Here is a 16385-nt window from a genome sequence, read left to right on the forward strand (position 1 = left end):
TTACATGCCTAGTGTTTATTAAATTTGAATTTTATAACTTGGATTAAAAAACACTATGGCACAAATAAAAAACAAATATATACAAAATGAAAAATAAAATCTAATTTTTTTCTGACAAAATTATGCTTGTGTCTTTGTTTCTAAAAATATATACATTATAGTAAAGGTGAGATTTTGCTTTCGATATTTACATCTCTCTTTCTCTTTCTGTCTCTCTTACATAAGTATTTTATTATTAAATAAAATAATCACACACATAAACACACTATGAATTCTCTCATTGTCGCTACTTGTTGTCCAGCTATTCTTCATCAAGTTGTTATTTTGTAATGAAAATATGTAGGGAATGCATGTAGGTGGCAGATCGAGATTTATGCAACATAATTGCAATTTTGTTTTAATTACTTGTTTATTTACTCGTGCGCGATAAATGGCCAGCAGGCGATCTGTGAAACTCATTGATCCGCAAAGCGTCGCGACAATTGCGTGTTATAACGATCAGCTGATTTTATCAAGCACATCTTTTTAATAGAAAATACGCAATTGGCTCAATAACATGCTTTCGATGTGTATATAAAACGACTTTAGAATAAAATGAAACATACGCGTAATAAATTGTAAGAAAATATCTCAAACATAAATAGCCTTTGTATGCAAGTCACCGGGTGCCTCTACATGTCTGTGTATATGTGTAATTTACTGTTTTCACTATACATTTAATGCAAAATGTGGCTGCGTTTAAATTCTTTATTTTTTAATTCAAGTTATTTAATTTAATCTGCGATATTATTAAAGTATAATGAGAGAACTTTTTAATATCTTTTTATTGATTTTTTATCGATTATATGATAGATATAACGCGGGAAAAAAATTTTTTTAAAAACTATTACATATTACATACTATTCTATAAACTTTTAATGTTAAATTATAATCTATTTATATTATTAAATGTCTATTAAAATTAATCTCTAATTATTAAGGCTCTTAATGAATTTAAAAGAAGAAGATGAAAAAAAGTCATATGCGCGATTTATGCGATAAAAATGTGTATGGGAGAAACTCGCATGTGTGGGTCGGATTAAATTCATATTTTACATATGTTCATAATTTGAATCTGATTTTAAGTGGAAAAAGTCACGGTACATTAATCTGACAACGACTTTAGATTATTTCTCTCAAATTCATCATTTTGCCACATTTGACTTTCATAGATATCGGCTAGGCGTTTTTCGATAATAGCGATAATGGCATATTTCATCGAAATATGCAACATGATGCAGTATCATTAAAAATGAAGGAACGTTGTAATTCGTTGAATTAGTTCTTAAAGTTTCAGGTATGAAGCCTATATAGAAAAAAAATCAAAGAAGTAAAAACTGAATTTTTAATTTCGATAATATAAGCCAAATTATATACTTCTTTGGCGATATACATATATATATATATATATATATATATATATATTGATATTATTCAACGAAAATAAGTATAATAATATATTTTATTGTATCTCATTATTAGTTTTACATTTTTAAAGTAGAAAGTTATAAAAATTCCTATTTTCAAAATTATAAGAGCAATATACGTATAAAAACACATGCTATTATTCTAACATAAGTCATATTACAAATCAAGGACTTAAAAAAATAATCATTTGTTATAAACTTCCGCATTATTGTTATTTTACCGGCAATTTATTTTTATCTGTGTAAAGCCTCTTGAAATATCTTGTACCGAAATCGTAAACTTGTTCCGAGTTCTAAATTCATATTTTTCGCAACTTTAAGGCGATATAACTTTTTTGCGGCTGTACATATCGATCTTGTTGGTTTTGCTGATGGCCTCGTCGCTTCTGGTAGCAGTCGACGCGATCGTTTTGCGACTTTGAATGACTAGCAGCTGATTCCGGCGTGTTTCATTCATCGGCAATGGCACAATAAATAAATAAGATCGTGAACCGACAGTTATTGAGGAATGCGCGAACGTTCGCAGTAATTCACGCAGCGAGCCGCATTTTGCGTACGTAAGTGCGTGATGCGTTCGTCGCGTGAGCCGTTCGCTCGTAACTCAAAGATCGTTAATATCTCATAGGATGAATCTAACTCGTTAGTCTTGGCGCAATTCATGTGAACTGCGATCTTTCTCGCGAAACGCAAAATTTTCGTTTTTCGCTTTACATTTATACACGTGTCATCTTTATGTGTCAATTCTTTCGATATTCGATTACTTTTTTTTTAGAAAATTGTATCTTGCGACTTGAATTTCAGGGTGAGGGAAGGATGAAGAATGCCCCGTGCTGGCGGAGGAGACGGGGGTAGCGGACCCCAGAGGACGGGAGGGGGTGGTTTTGGAGGATGGCTGGGGGGCGCCGCGAGGGCCATGACAGGTGGAGGCGTCGGTGGAGGATATGTCATTCTGGGTGGCACCAGATATGGCCTGCGAATCTCTCAGGTATTGTGTAATTCATTCATTAATACGCTAATTATATGCTGGATAAGTTATTTAAAATATTTTTAGATGTTTTATCTTAAATAGCAGAATTTAGAGTAACATAACAAATAATAAAATAAAAAAGATAATAATCTTACAAAATTTTTTTTCTTTAGACAATAATTAAATCAAAACGGCCCTCTGTGGTTAAATACAAATGATTACAAAAAAGCTAATGAGAGCTCAGTTATTGGTGACCTTGGGCTCTCATTAGCCTTTTTATAATTATTTGTTTTTTTCCTAACATGTGTAAAACTGCATTGTTTTACTTTTGTTTTTAATTATAAAAGACGAAACTTACATCTTTAATTTATATCTTTGATTTATATTTTTACTCTAGCTTAATTACCGGTAGTTTTCTAATTTAATTATAAATTTATTTTTAATAAAATAATTTTAAAAATTTAAGTAATTTTTTAAATTAAATAAAATATTTTTTATTGTAATATTTAAAGTGATTTTGAATAAATAATAAATTAAATGAAGTATTTAGTCTTATTTAAAAATAAGATTCAGCAGAATTTATATTGTTTGACGAGAAAAAAAGTTGCGTCATTTTCCTTCTAATCCGGCCATTCCCTTTGAGTTTTGACCATCGATAACGACCTTCGATCGAATCGTGACAGGGACGATCCACGACAACAAGATTAAGATGTCGAAGGACCTAAACTTAGAACTGATTGCACAAATAGAATCCGCCAGTCACTGACTCGAGTCGATTTTGCGGCGACTCTTTAATTCTCATCTGCTTGTTCCGACTTTTCGCCTCTCTTTTCACGACTCGTCCGGAATAATAAGCACCGTTGACGTCACACCGGCACGTATGGACGACGTGAATTTCATGTGACACATCGCGCGTTGTCTTCTGCCAAATTCTGCCATGATCCATATAAATCGCCTTCAATAATTTGTCGTCATGTAGATCGATGACGTCACTATCGATTTCGGTCTGCTGAAAATATTATCTTGGGCTTGGCGACATAAAAAAGATTGGCCGAAATTTAGGAGAGAAACGACTATGAAACATGATGCGCCCTATGCAACGATACACTTCATCGTACGCTATTTTTTCACACAAGTTTAAAAATGGAGATACATTTAAGACAACGCTTGACACATAGTGTCCCTAACTCAAGAGATCGGAACATAAGAGAAATGGATGGAAATGAGCAAAATGTTTTACCAGAGACGGTGAAATAAAACGGACATGAAGACTATATATGTGTTTTACGAAATACAAAGAAGTAGCAAAGAAAATATGAATGTTTTGAAGAAATTCCGAGCCAAAGTTGTATAATTCTATTTTCGAAAAAATTTAGCAACAGTTTTTTTTCTCTTCAACCGAGTCATCTATCTCTCGACATTACTAATTCCAAATTAAATTTGTAAAAGCATTTTTAATGAAAGAGATTTATAATTACCCAAATTGCTCTTGAATATGACAAATGTTGGAGCACGTGCACCGCATTTTTAAAATATTTTATAATAAAAGAAAATGAGTAAAAGAAAACAAAATAATTTTTCTTTTATTATAAAGTCCTTCCTTTATTATATAATATTTTTATTATATTTTAAAAATAAGATGCACGTGCTCCAACATTTTTCACATTCAATAAATTTAAAACGTAATCATAAATTAACACAATGATAGAGATTTCTTTACGAAGAATGGGAAGATTGATGATCAAAATGAAGGCAAGCAATATGGCCGTACAATTTACCTATTCCAGGAGAGCCTGCCGCCGGCCAATTCCGGAGAGGAATCGCAGGAGCATCTGCGGAAACGGAATTCGCGCGAGAGCGACTCGCGGGAACGACTGACGGAGAAGACGGCGGAGAAGCCGCCGATCGATCTCGCGGGTATAGCCGATTGTTGCTGTATCGGACCGCGGTCGCGACTCCCGCTCCCGCGGATTCCAGTCTGCTCGTCCATCCCGATCACGTCCTCGATGACGTCCGCGCCGATGCCGTCGTGCCCTTCGACCGTCGTCAGCGGTTGCTCGCCGCCTCTTCCTGCTTCTCTCGCGGAGACGACGCCGACGTTTGCTAATAATAGTCACGGCGCGGTGCAAACGTCGGTGGGGAACATGGGCAGCACCAGCCAGCAGAAGCAGCAGTCACACCACTACCAACATCACCACCACCACCACCACCAGCAGCAGCAGCATCACTACCAACAACAGCATTACCCACAAACAGCGGTGGCGGCAGTAACGTCGTCGTACCCACCGCCGCTGACGACGACGACGACGACGACGCCGTCTTCACCCTCGACGTCGCTCGGCTACTCGTCCGGCATCCCGACGACGACGCAGACCGTCTCGGTGCCGCGGCAGCTCGCGCAGTGGACGAAGCATCAGACGCTCAAGCTTCAGGTACTCGTCGAAATCGATTATTGATTCCTTGTCGAGTCATTCGATTTATTCGATCGGTTGTTGGTCGATCGTTTGTTTTGTTCGCGAGTGGATCTTTTTTTTTTTTTTTTCGCGCGATGAGCATTCGATCACGATCGTCTATGATCTACGCGAGATTCGAGCTTCACGTGTAGATCCGCGTGAAGTGCGAGAGGTCTCACAAGGGATACAAGGTGGAGTGGCTTAGGTCCGGAAGACTCTGTGTCAGCAGCCCTGAGGTAAGTCTCAAGGTCATCGCGAGAAATTTTACCTCTGCGATGATGCATACTATTGACTGCGGGCTTGAAACTATTTCATTCTTGAAAAAGATAATAATCTTTGTGCCAAAGAAAATTTTAATTTTTTCCACTCTTTGCGCGCGCGTGATACTATGATTAAAGAAATTAATAGTGTTTTTTATTTGAAAGGAAGATGTTATTTTCTTTACAAAATATTTAATATTTTTCTTTTTTCCAAAGTATTCGAAAAATTTTTTAAATTTAAATGTATATGCGAGTTGAAAAAAAATATATATATATTATTTTATTAAGAAATTTGCGAGACATAATTTTTCTTATACTCGAAGAAGCTTTATGATTAAACTGGTGTTTCTGCTGCGGACGAAAATCTTTTTTTTTTCACTTTTACGAGACTGTCAGAACGCATCCACTTTGCTTCGAGAAACATTCGCGGTCTCTTCGTGCCAGGAAAACTCGTCGGCTTGCAAAGAGGCTGTGCCAAAATTCACGCTTGATCTTTCCGTACACACATATTCCCTCCGTCTCAGTTTCTTCATTTACTTTTTAAAATCATGCACTCGCGCGTCTGTCCGATTTTTGGATCGCCTCACGCGCAGCGGCCGTTCCCGAGGGGGAAAAGATAGAGGCGACGAAAATAGAATATCGCTTCTTTTCCGACTAGACACTTATGTATGCGCACATATATGAGATATCCTGGGCCTGCCACTTCGTCGAGCGATTACGTTCCCGCGACATCCTCTCGCAAGTGCAACGCGCGTTGCTATTACCGCGCGTCAATCGTTATACAAGCGCGATGCATTCTTTTACGTTTGTCAGAAAATTGCAACGATTTGCTTCATGCGAAACAAATTGGTGCAATTTTTTTTATCATTTTTGAAAATTAACAGAAGAGGCTAGAAAAGAGAATCATTTTAAAACTTCACTTATTTTGGAGAATTCAATCAATGAATGAACAATAATTCAGTCTCTAAATGGGAAAATATATTTTATAAATTACCAATTCAATTTCAGAGAATGAGAAAAATGTTTTAATAAAATTTTTTTTCGCGGAATTATTTATTTAAGATTCATTTGCATTTTTTTAACAGTATTACATATTTAACATCATTAATAAGATTACTTTAATTTTTTTTTTTTTTTGTTAGCAAAATATTTAATGTTAATATTCTTTCCATGAAATGTTAATTAAAAAATTAGAATAAATACTAGAAACGAAACGTTTCAATTAAATTTTGTTCCAAACGTATTTTACATATAAATAAATATAAAATATATAAATAAAACTATGCAATATAATATTGCATTCCTTGAATCTTATTTCTTAAAACTGAATATAAACTCGAAGAAACAAAGTAAATTAATTCTGTAGTTTAAATTTCTACTTTAGCGCTATTCAAAATTAAAGATTAACGTTCTTAATTAATTAATTTTTGAATCGATTCATTAAAAATGAATAATCGAGAATAATGAAAAACAAACGTGATTCTTTGTGCGTTTCGAGTTGATGTTGCATATCTATGCGTACCAAACCGTTATCGAAACTGCGAAATTTATTTGTTTTTCCCTATTCGGACTACAGGAACCAGCCGTGATAGCGGTGGACCGACTGCACAGGTTTCGCTGGAGCGGGGGCGGAGGAGGAAGTGGCAAGAAGTCCTCTTCCGGCCCCCGCAGTGAGAAGGCCGAGCGCCTTCGCGAGCTCACAGAGAAACTCAAGGGACCGGCACCGGTTCCGCCACCCAGAAGACCGTCGCGGATCCAGGCTTCCTCCCCTCCTCCGAGCGGATACCAGCCGTCGTCTCAAAATTATCCACAGGTGAGGAATTCCATACGTCATGGTGACGAAGACTCGATGTATTCTCTTGCGCACGAACGAGTGATATTTTTCGCATTGCTATTTTTTTTCTATTTTTTCATGTTTACTTTAAATATATGTATTGCCAAGAAGAAGAATGTCTACTTATTTATTATCATCACATATAAATATCATAAAATGTTATTACGAAATAAGTTAAATTTATTAGAAATTTAAATAAATAATTAATATAATTTAAACAAATTTTAAATTTAAATTTAAATTTTAAATAAAATATATAATTTTATTATGAAATTAAGTATATGGAAAAATTACATAAATAATAGTTTAATAATTTATATTACGGTGCACGGGACAAAATTTTTTTCATAAATTGTCAATAAACTAGAAAAAAGGAACCTATTATGATTTTTTATATGATAATTTAATAAACATTTCATACAAATATTTAATACAAAATATTTGTTGTATTAACAAAACATTTATTTATTATTAAATTTTCTATGTTGCACTTATATGATAGTAAAGTTTGATAAATTAAAATTATTTTTTTTTATTATTTAAAATTAAAAGAAAAATTAAGAAAAATATAAATCGATACTAAATGTGTAAAATTTGCTTATCATTACACACATACATATGCATAAGAGAGAATATCTATATTGAATCCTGTCGAGATAAGAAATAACCGATACATCTACTTCTCATTAATGAATCTCAATGCCCATCTTGTCACTCGTTCCGAGAAGAGTTTTGCTGACCTTCGCGATTCGCGAGACACCTTTGTCACGATTTTGCTGAACTCGGTGCATTCTAATACGCGTACAATGATCGCTCTCTCGTACACATAGAGACGCATAGAGACACACGCATAACAAATAATATAATTGTCATTCTATTCATCATAATTTTTATTCTTTACCTTTAAATATATTTCTTACCAATTATAATAACATCAATGGTAACATCAGCATACAATATAACAGGAATTAATCGATATAGCATCACGTTAATTTCAATCAAATAGGTCAAAGGTCATTAAAATTTGCGTGATTCGATGTCACATTCATTAATTCTTGTTACAACGTAATAACGACACTACCGGTATCATATAGCAAGATACTTATTAAGGGCAGCAGAGAATAACAGAGGTCAAAGGTTATCGAAATGATATTTTAATAATCGCCCATCATGTATAAATCATTATCTGATTTATTACCTACGTAACATTGCACGTCTAATTAAAATCCACCCACAAACAAAGTGGGCGTATACAAACCGACATACAAGAGGCATCGCGTGCTTCTGCCATTTATAACTCGACACAATGTAAGAAAAGTTTGATTACACAAAATTTCTTTGGTCCTTTTTTCAGACTCAAGGCTCAAACCCAGGTTGCGGTCGTTGCGAGGGTCGCCCGTCTCATCGCAGCTTTGCATACAGCGAAGGCGGTCAACATGGTGGCAACAATCAACAACCTCAGCATCATCAGCAACAGCAGCAGCAACAACCGAAGGACCATCCGAAGACGATCGTCCGCAGTGAGAGTGTCAGTGAAGAGTGTCTCAGTGATCGATCGGGTAATGACGCCGGGTACCGAAAGCCCTGCCACGACTCGAGGAAGCCCTCGAGAGCGGGCAGACCCGAGAGAAACAGTGGTGACGTCAGTGACCTCAGGAGCAAGCAAAACGCCAATGCGGAGGCGGCGAAGCACTTGAGACAGTACAGTGATTCTGTGGTGGACAGTGCTACGAGTGTGGACGATCTGTGCGATAACCTGAACGTCGCTTCCGTCGGCGGTGAGGGAGAGGCCCGGGATGCCGTAACCACGTTGGAGCCGCGTGGGCTGCTCGCCTTTCACAGGGCCGGCGCGCCCTACAGGAGCGCCTCCTTCAACCAGGTGGACTTTAATCAAGGTAAGCTTCCGCGTGTAACCCATGACGATCGGTCGAGCTCGTTAAGGACGTCTCCGAGGTCTAATTAAACCAATTACACAGAGCGAGACTGATGCAAATTATGTTTTACCTCATCGTCACATTGAAGTGGGAGAAAGAAATTAGAGAGCATCCTCGTGCGCGATTGAATCGAGCTCTTGATTCTATAAACGCGATGTTGCATAAATATTTATTGTCTCGGAGAATGATCTCTCTTTTTCTTCTTAATCGACAATTTAAACCGATATTTATAAATATAAGAATCTTGAAATAACGCCACGTGATAGCCTTATATTAGATTTCAACCCTGAACTAAATAATAGTTTCTGTTGCATAATGGAGGACTAAAAATAAGAAAGGCATAAGTGCAGCTGTCAATAAAGTTTGGACTTCTAATGATGGATTCAGTAATAAAGTGCTCTTGACTTGTATATACATTTACACTATTTGCTTGTTAGATCATCGTAAAACTGCAATCGTATTACTATCTTTGATCAGATCCGTAATATCTTTGATAATAATTTTACTCGATCTACAAAATATAGGAAATTATTGAAATAAGAAAAAAAATGAAAGGGACCATAGCTTTTTTATTATCAATAAATTATTTTATTATTAAAACTATAAATATATATTAAACAAATATTTTGTTATTAAAAAAGTATTATAAATTAAGTTTATGGTTAAAAAACGTTTTTAAAAAAATGTTCATCGAATAACGATGGATAAAAAAGCTCGGAAGATTTTAACACCGAAGGCGCGAAAACTCGACGCTCAGTTGGCAAGCCGGAAACACTTTACGCTTCCGAAGCAACAAATCTTTCGAGACACCTTTTACGCACGAAAGACGGCTGCTGCAAACGCGGATAACCAGGTGCTCCTGAAATATCGCCAGGATTTCCGCGCTTGCCTAAGTCTCGTCTATCCGCGATTGGGCATGTAAGCCAAATTTATTTATTCTAACGCTTATACTGTTTACATTATACGGAGATTAAATCTTATACATCTCTTATTGAATATTATACGTATGTTTATGTATTTGTGAAAGTCGCGTTTTGCAAATTGACGTTATTTCAATTTAAAATTACAATTTATTATTTTAAACATTATATTTTAAATCAACTATCAAGTAATTAAGTTTAATGAAATTTAATCATTTATCGTTGAGTAAAATCAAGAATGATACGGAAGAGAAAATATTCTTTACTTTCTTGTGCAGAGGAAATACACAGTAAATTAGATAATTTTAACGAATATATATTTTCGTGTAATTCTATTTTCAAAACTTTAAAATACATGAAAATAATATGTATGCTATACGTATATATGTATAGTGAGATTGTGAAAATGACATATTTGATATATAAGATATATTTTGTCATAATTATTTACATAATTAAAAAAGAGGAAATTAATTATTTTAGTCTGAATGTGCTGAATAAAATTTTGCATCGTACACTTTTCTTAATCGGTCAGCGCACGTTCCCCGGAACTTCGCCAACGAGATGCGCGCTGTTTCGCGTCTTCGAGATCTCCTCTCGTCTCGCACGGTCTGTTTGTTATTATTGGAATGGTCCACACACCTCCTCGACCTAAGAGCGCTGCCAAACTTACGTGACACTCGAGGAGGTAATTAGGACTTCCTCCGGTGCTCTCTCTTGCGACTGAAAGACGGCCTCACTATATTGCTCGGTGCAAGAGTACTTGAGTTATTATTAAAAACATAATACACCTCTGAAATACGTCTTATGATAGTACAGAAACCATTCAAATTTATATCGAAATATTTGCATTTTAGTAATAATGGTTAATATTTGGCCTGTCATTTCCTCATTGTAAAAAAAAATTCCTTAAAATTTCAGTTCTTTAACTTTATTATTTCCTGAGTTATCGAGAAAAATATCATTTTCAGTTTTTATTTTTCTTTCCTGTAAATATTTGAGATGACCCCATATTGGTTTTTTTCTGAATAGTTATCAACGAAAGACACAAAAAAATATTTTTTTATTAATCTCGACTAAAAACTCGATTTTTTAAAAAAGACTAAAATTAAGAAATGGCTTTTTTAACATTTTCCTTTCGAGGTTCAATCATCAAACTTTTCGAGAATATTTTTTTTATATGTCTCAATATTCTCAAATTTTTTCAATTTTTTCGAATTGATTCGAATTGCAACATAATGAAAAAAATAAAAAATATTTTTTTTTAAATTATTTTTTGATAATAGGACGGAAAATTATTTATTTTTTGTAATAATTATAATAGTAATTATAATAATTGTAATAGTTATAATTATATTTTTTTTAAAAAACGAGCTTTTATTCGAGATTAATAAAAAAATATCTTTGATGTCTTTTGTTGATAAATGTTCAAAAAAAAATCAATATGGGGTCATCTCAAATATTTACAGAAAAGAAAAATAAAAACTGAAAGTGATGTTTTCTCGATAACTCAGAAAATAATAGAGTTAGGGAGCTGAAATTTTAAAGAAAATTTTGTTTTATAGTGAGGACATGACAGGCTAAATGTTATCTGAAAACTCGTCGGAGGCATTTTTAGTTATGCTTATCCGGTTATAGTCTTTAGTTAGACAATGAATTATAGATATTTTTATTTTAAGGTTTTTACGAGATTAATAGTAAACAATATATACATTTATTCTCTAAATACTAGAATATAGATTACAATACTTATTTTCTCTTATTGTTAATTACTCTTAATTTACATTGTACTTTTAATAAGAGATCGGTTTCAATTTCTTAGTACTTATTCTCCAAGTAATAAAATGACTATTAAATATTAAAAAAAATAAAAGCATTGTAATTTTATTATTTTATATTTACATTAATATCAATATTAATAGATCAATTCTGATAAATATAAATCATTAAATATTTTCTCTTTTATTTAAGAAACTTTAAAACATAAAACAGAAATGAACAAAAAATGATAATCTCACTAATTTCTGATGAATTTCTGCAAAAGATGCAGATTTTACTTTCAGCACGAACTCGCACTTTCCTCTTCCAGTGAACCGACAAAAAACCCAGCCGATCGCGACGTCTAATCGTTCCGAGATCAAAGACGTTCGCGCGAGCACATTACCCCGTCGTCGTGGTGATGTCACCACGACACCAGGTGGCTCGACGCCCCAAAACAGTCCCAATCGACAGAGCCCTAGGACGTCGACGCCCAGCGTTGACAGCGCCGTTGGTTCTGCCGAAGGTCTAGGTGTATCTCAGCAAGGAAATCACGAGGAAATTCGACCCAGAAGCGATGGCTCAGACAGCCTGGCAACTTCGAGCGCACTCACCAGCCCGGAACCTCTAGTTCCGGAGGTGAACGAGCCGAGGGTAGATCAAACGGACGCGACCACCGTCGAGTCAATTAGCCACGAGTCGGTTTATCCGATTGTTGAGGGAAGCACCGTGGAAGAGACTGTTCAAAAAGGTTAGATTTTAAGGATATAAATATAAATATCTTACGTTTAGTTTTTTTTTTTTTTTTTTTTTTTTTTCAAAAAGAGTTCTGTTTGAACATCTTTAGTTTGAGGAAATAAGAACTCTTATTTGTTATCTTTATTGTGTAAGAAATATTATTTATTTAATTAAATTAATTAATTTATAAATAATAAATGAAATTAATTATTTAATTTTTTTTTTAATTTTAATTAATAAGTAATAAAGAAAATTATTTATTTAATTTTAATATTTAGAGAAGAAACTTCAATATAATACAAAAATTACTAAAATTACTACATTTTATTTTTCTATTATTATATTTTACACATACATAAACATACTTTATTTCATTTTGTTTTATCTTAATTTAGATTTGACTATGTTAGCAGCTATCGATTTCTAACTGCGGTATTGTTTTAAGAAGCATCGCGCGCTCTCAGGATCTTACAATCTTTCTCGAAGAAAAAGGAAACAACGGCGGAATAGTTTGGAATCCCAAAGTTGTTAGAAAGCAAAGTTTCCGCTCGCCGTAGTGGATCGATTGTGTGCGTGAAAGATATCTCAGTAGGATATAAAACGGAAATACACTCGCGTGGGAGTCCGCGTGTGCGAGCGAGGGATCTGTGTTTGCCTGAATTTCGCGCGGTTGCTCATCAACGGGGGAAACAACGAGAGCGGGCAGGAAACGGACGAACAAGGCGAGGAAACGCGGTGCGATACCGCGACCGCGTATATATTATTGTCGTCATCGGTTAAGAAATGCGCGTCGGTTCATCATTTATTGTGAATAGCGCGCGATTCCAGCCGCGAGTGTGAATGCGAGTGCGCAAGTGAAGTCATCAATGAAGATGGCTATAACTCAATGACGCTCAAACCCGTCTATTTCCACTCTCTCTGGCACCCACCGTTCTGAAAATAGTGCCGCGCAAAATAACATGGAACTTACGTGCACCTTTGTACCCGTGGCTCCTGTCGATGCACCCAAAATAGTCTGCGTTCTTTCTCTCTCTCGCTCTCTCTCTCTCTCTCTCTCTCTCTCTCTCTTTTTGCTTCTCGACCCTCGCCTTCGCTCTTCGTTTCATCGTTATCCCTCGACATCGCGGAATACATATTCGATTCGGCGACCATGAAATAAGTTCGATTCAGAGCTCAATCGGATCCGAATCGATAAATTCTCGCGCGAATCTATCTGACTCGATTAGATTGATTTAAATCGATAAAATATTAAAACGATTTTAAACTATTGTTTAACTCAGGTTAAAAAATTGAGGGAGCATGTAAAATGACAGAATATTTAATTTGAAACAGTAAAATACTTTTCTTAATTTTTGTAGATTAAATTTAAATTTTACAAATGAAAGAAAAAAGTTTATTAATTTACATTAAAGAGAGATGAGAAGTTTTGAAGGTCTCTCTATAGCTAATAATTTTTCAGACTTCTAGCAAAGTGCACTTCTATTCTTATGTGTGTGTTGTAGCCTTAAAATATATATATATATATATCTTAAAATGTAGCTTTGAAGTAAACAAATGTTTCTGAACAATCTCACTACAGCTCTGCACAAATATATTGGTTGTTGAAAGCTTCTTCATTTTTAATAAAACGCCATCTCTGATCACTTGCAATTTTCATCCGTCTTAGACACACGACAGACGGACAGAAATGATAAAGACATGATGACGATTTTTAGAGACCAGAATAGAGCCGCACGAGGTGATCATCACACCACCCCCGGAGGAGCCGCGTCTGAGTCAAGCTAGCGAAGGTAGCGAGGCACCTAGTGAGACCCCCTCAGAGACATCCTCGCCATCCGGTAAAACGAGACGATACCGGGGCGACACCAGCAAGAGGAGGAAGGGCGTGTACATAACTCAATGGCCGGAGCCCTTGGACGCGGACAGGAACAAGCTGTCAGCTCAGAGCAGCGAGGAGAGAGACGAGCCACCTGCGACGCCCAGCGATCTGTCCGACTGCGAGGGCCACACGCCTCGAAGGTAACCGGAGAACCTATGCTCGGATCCATCGAAATAGAACGGAAGTGCGCCTGATATGCAGACGCGCATCTAACGTGCTCACAAACTCGCGTTAATAATAGCCTTAACGAAATAATTACAGTTCCACGTATAAAGGAAGAGTAAAGCATTGCTTTTCGATCTTTGTGGTTTGTCTTTTTTTTTTCTCGTGCAAAAAAATTGTGTATATAGAATACAAATTTAGAAATGTTAATATTCTTAAATTTTAAGACGCGAAAGTGTGCACAATATTTCAAAAGTCTTTTCTTATCTTTTTAGAGGAAAAATATTTTTAAGTATTTTTTTGTATTTATAGAGTGTTAAAACATTTTTTTTTCATATTTATAGATTAAAATTTTAATTTTATATTTAATAAATATATCTTAAGAATAAAATTTAAATTTAAATTTAAAATTTCAATTTTATTCTCAAGATTATATTCGTTTCATTTCCTCTGATTTACATACATACATATATATATAACATATATTAATCTATAAATATTTATATAAAAAATAATAATGCTTTTCTTTATTTCCAACCAAGATACAGCAAGAGGCCGCTTCGCGGACCCTACGGCCAGATGCTGGAGGCCGAGATGGCGAAACCGCGTACCGCCGACATCGCACTCGACGAGGGTCTTCGTCCTCGCAGAAAGATCTCGGCGAGTCTCACGTACAACACGAGCAGTAACAACAACAGCGGCGGTGGCGGCGGCGGTTCCGAGCCGCCCACGCCCTGCCACCACCGGACGACCTCCAGCCCGACCAAACTCGAGGGACTTCCGGGGCCGAGTCCCGAGCTACTCGCGGAGCTGCTGAGAGGGTCCTCGGAGAGGGTGGCTCGTGCACCGGCGCATCGAAACGTGAGTCAGATTATCTTGCTTCGATATAAATTGCCTGTTACAATGCCCCGGCTACATTTCGTCCATTTTTCGCGATACGAGGGAGATAAGCGCGAGGGAGGGCCGTAAAGTATCCGCACGGTTCGTGCCGCGCATTTGTTATCGAGACATTTGATGCATACACAATGCGCGCGTTTCCCTTGATTAATGAACGAGCAATTTCATTGGAAAATTGCATTTTTTCTGGCCTATGCTGAAAGCACAACTTCGTCTTGTATGATATATGTATATAGTACTTTTAATTGGACGCGATAAAAGAAGAGAAAAAAAGAAATTGATGTTGGCTTTCGAAATTTGCACTATTCTTTTGCATAAAGTAATGTGTGATCTCTTAATTTAACTCACTACGTAAAAAATAAGACAAAATTATAAATAATAATTTTTTATATTTTTAATTTTATAATTATAAATAATTTTATAACACTTTTTAATATTTCTCTATAATTTATAATACTTTAATATTTCTAGTAAAATATAACATTTGCCGAATTATGCTTATCTTCAAAAGATAGCTGTTTTAAAAATAGTTAAAAACGAATCGTCTGACTCATTTATTTAATATTGTAATATCTCTCCTTTGAGAGAAGTAAATTATTTATATTCTATATTTATAATTAGCTATAAACATGACTGATTCTCAGTATATGACAACCTCTCTTTTCATGTTAAACGAATAAATCTCTGGATGAGGCACACATTTCGCTCTAAATACAAGGTATGAATACAAGCCAAAGAATTTTGATTCTGTTCCTTCCTCGAATTTCGCTCCTCTTCTAAATACAAAAACGCTGATCGGGGTTATCTCGTATCTCTCTGGCATCTTTCGTGCATCAGCGTTGTAACATCTGGCCGAGAGGCCACACAAGAGAAAACGTCGGTCGAAACTGAGAGATCTCTCCGAAGTTCGAGAGGATGGCCACCGCTCGTGTTCGCATGCTTGTTCGACTCCAGCGCCGAAAACATAATCTAATAATAATGTACGGTCATATTTCTCGGATGAGTCCGTGCCTTGGCCAGTGCACTCGAGGTTGGTGTAGCCGTGTCCCTACGTGATTCTGGCACGGCGGGGGCGTACACGCGGATATTCCTGGCGGGTTAAGCGTATCTGGGGAC

General features: G+C 35.8%; 1 protein-coding gene across 6 annotated transcripts in view; it reads left to right on the forward strand.

Moving 5' to 3' along the window:
- LOC140669076 (uncharacterized) overlaps window positions 1-16385 on the forward strand; it is a 112787-nt gene that overhangs the window by 66662 nt on the left and 29740 nt on the right. For 5 of the 6 annotated variants that reach the window (XM_072898570.1, XM_072898567.1, XM_072898568.1 and 2 more), the window contains 7 exons: window positions 2269-2452; window positions 4222-4866; window positions 6724-6960; window positions 8336-8876; window positions 11880-12344; window positions 14047-14350; window positions 14915-15233. In XM_072898570.1, coding sequence (XP_072754671.1) covers window positions 2288-2452; window positions 4222-4866; window positions 6724-6960; window positions 8336-8876; window positions 11880-12344; window positions 14047-14350; window positions 14915-15233 — 2676 coding nt within the window. In that variant the 5' untranslated portion in view covers window positions 2269-2287. The remainder of the gene's footprint in view (window positions 1-2268; window positions 2453-4221; window positions 4867-6723; window positions 6961-8335; window positions 8877-11879; window positions 12345-14046; window positions 14351-14914; window positions 15234-16385) is intronic. The other variant, XM_072898573.1, reaches the window with a different exon arrangement.

This window comes from Anoplolepis gracilipes, chromosome 8 (genome assembly GCF_047496725.1).
Source record: "Anoplolepis gracilipes chromosome 8, ASM4749672v1, whole genome shotgun sequence".
In the NCBI taxonomy this organism is placed as follows: Eukaryota; Metazoa; Arthropoda; class Insecta; order Hymenoptera; family Formicidae; genus Anoplolepis; species Anoplolepis gracilipes.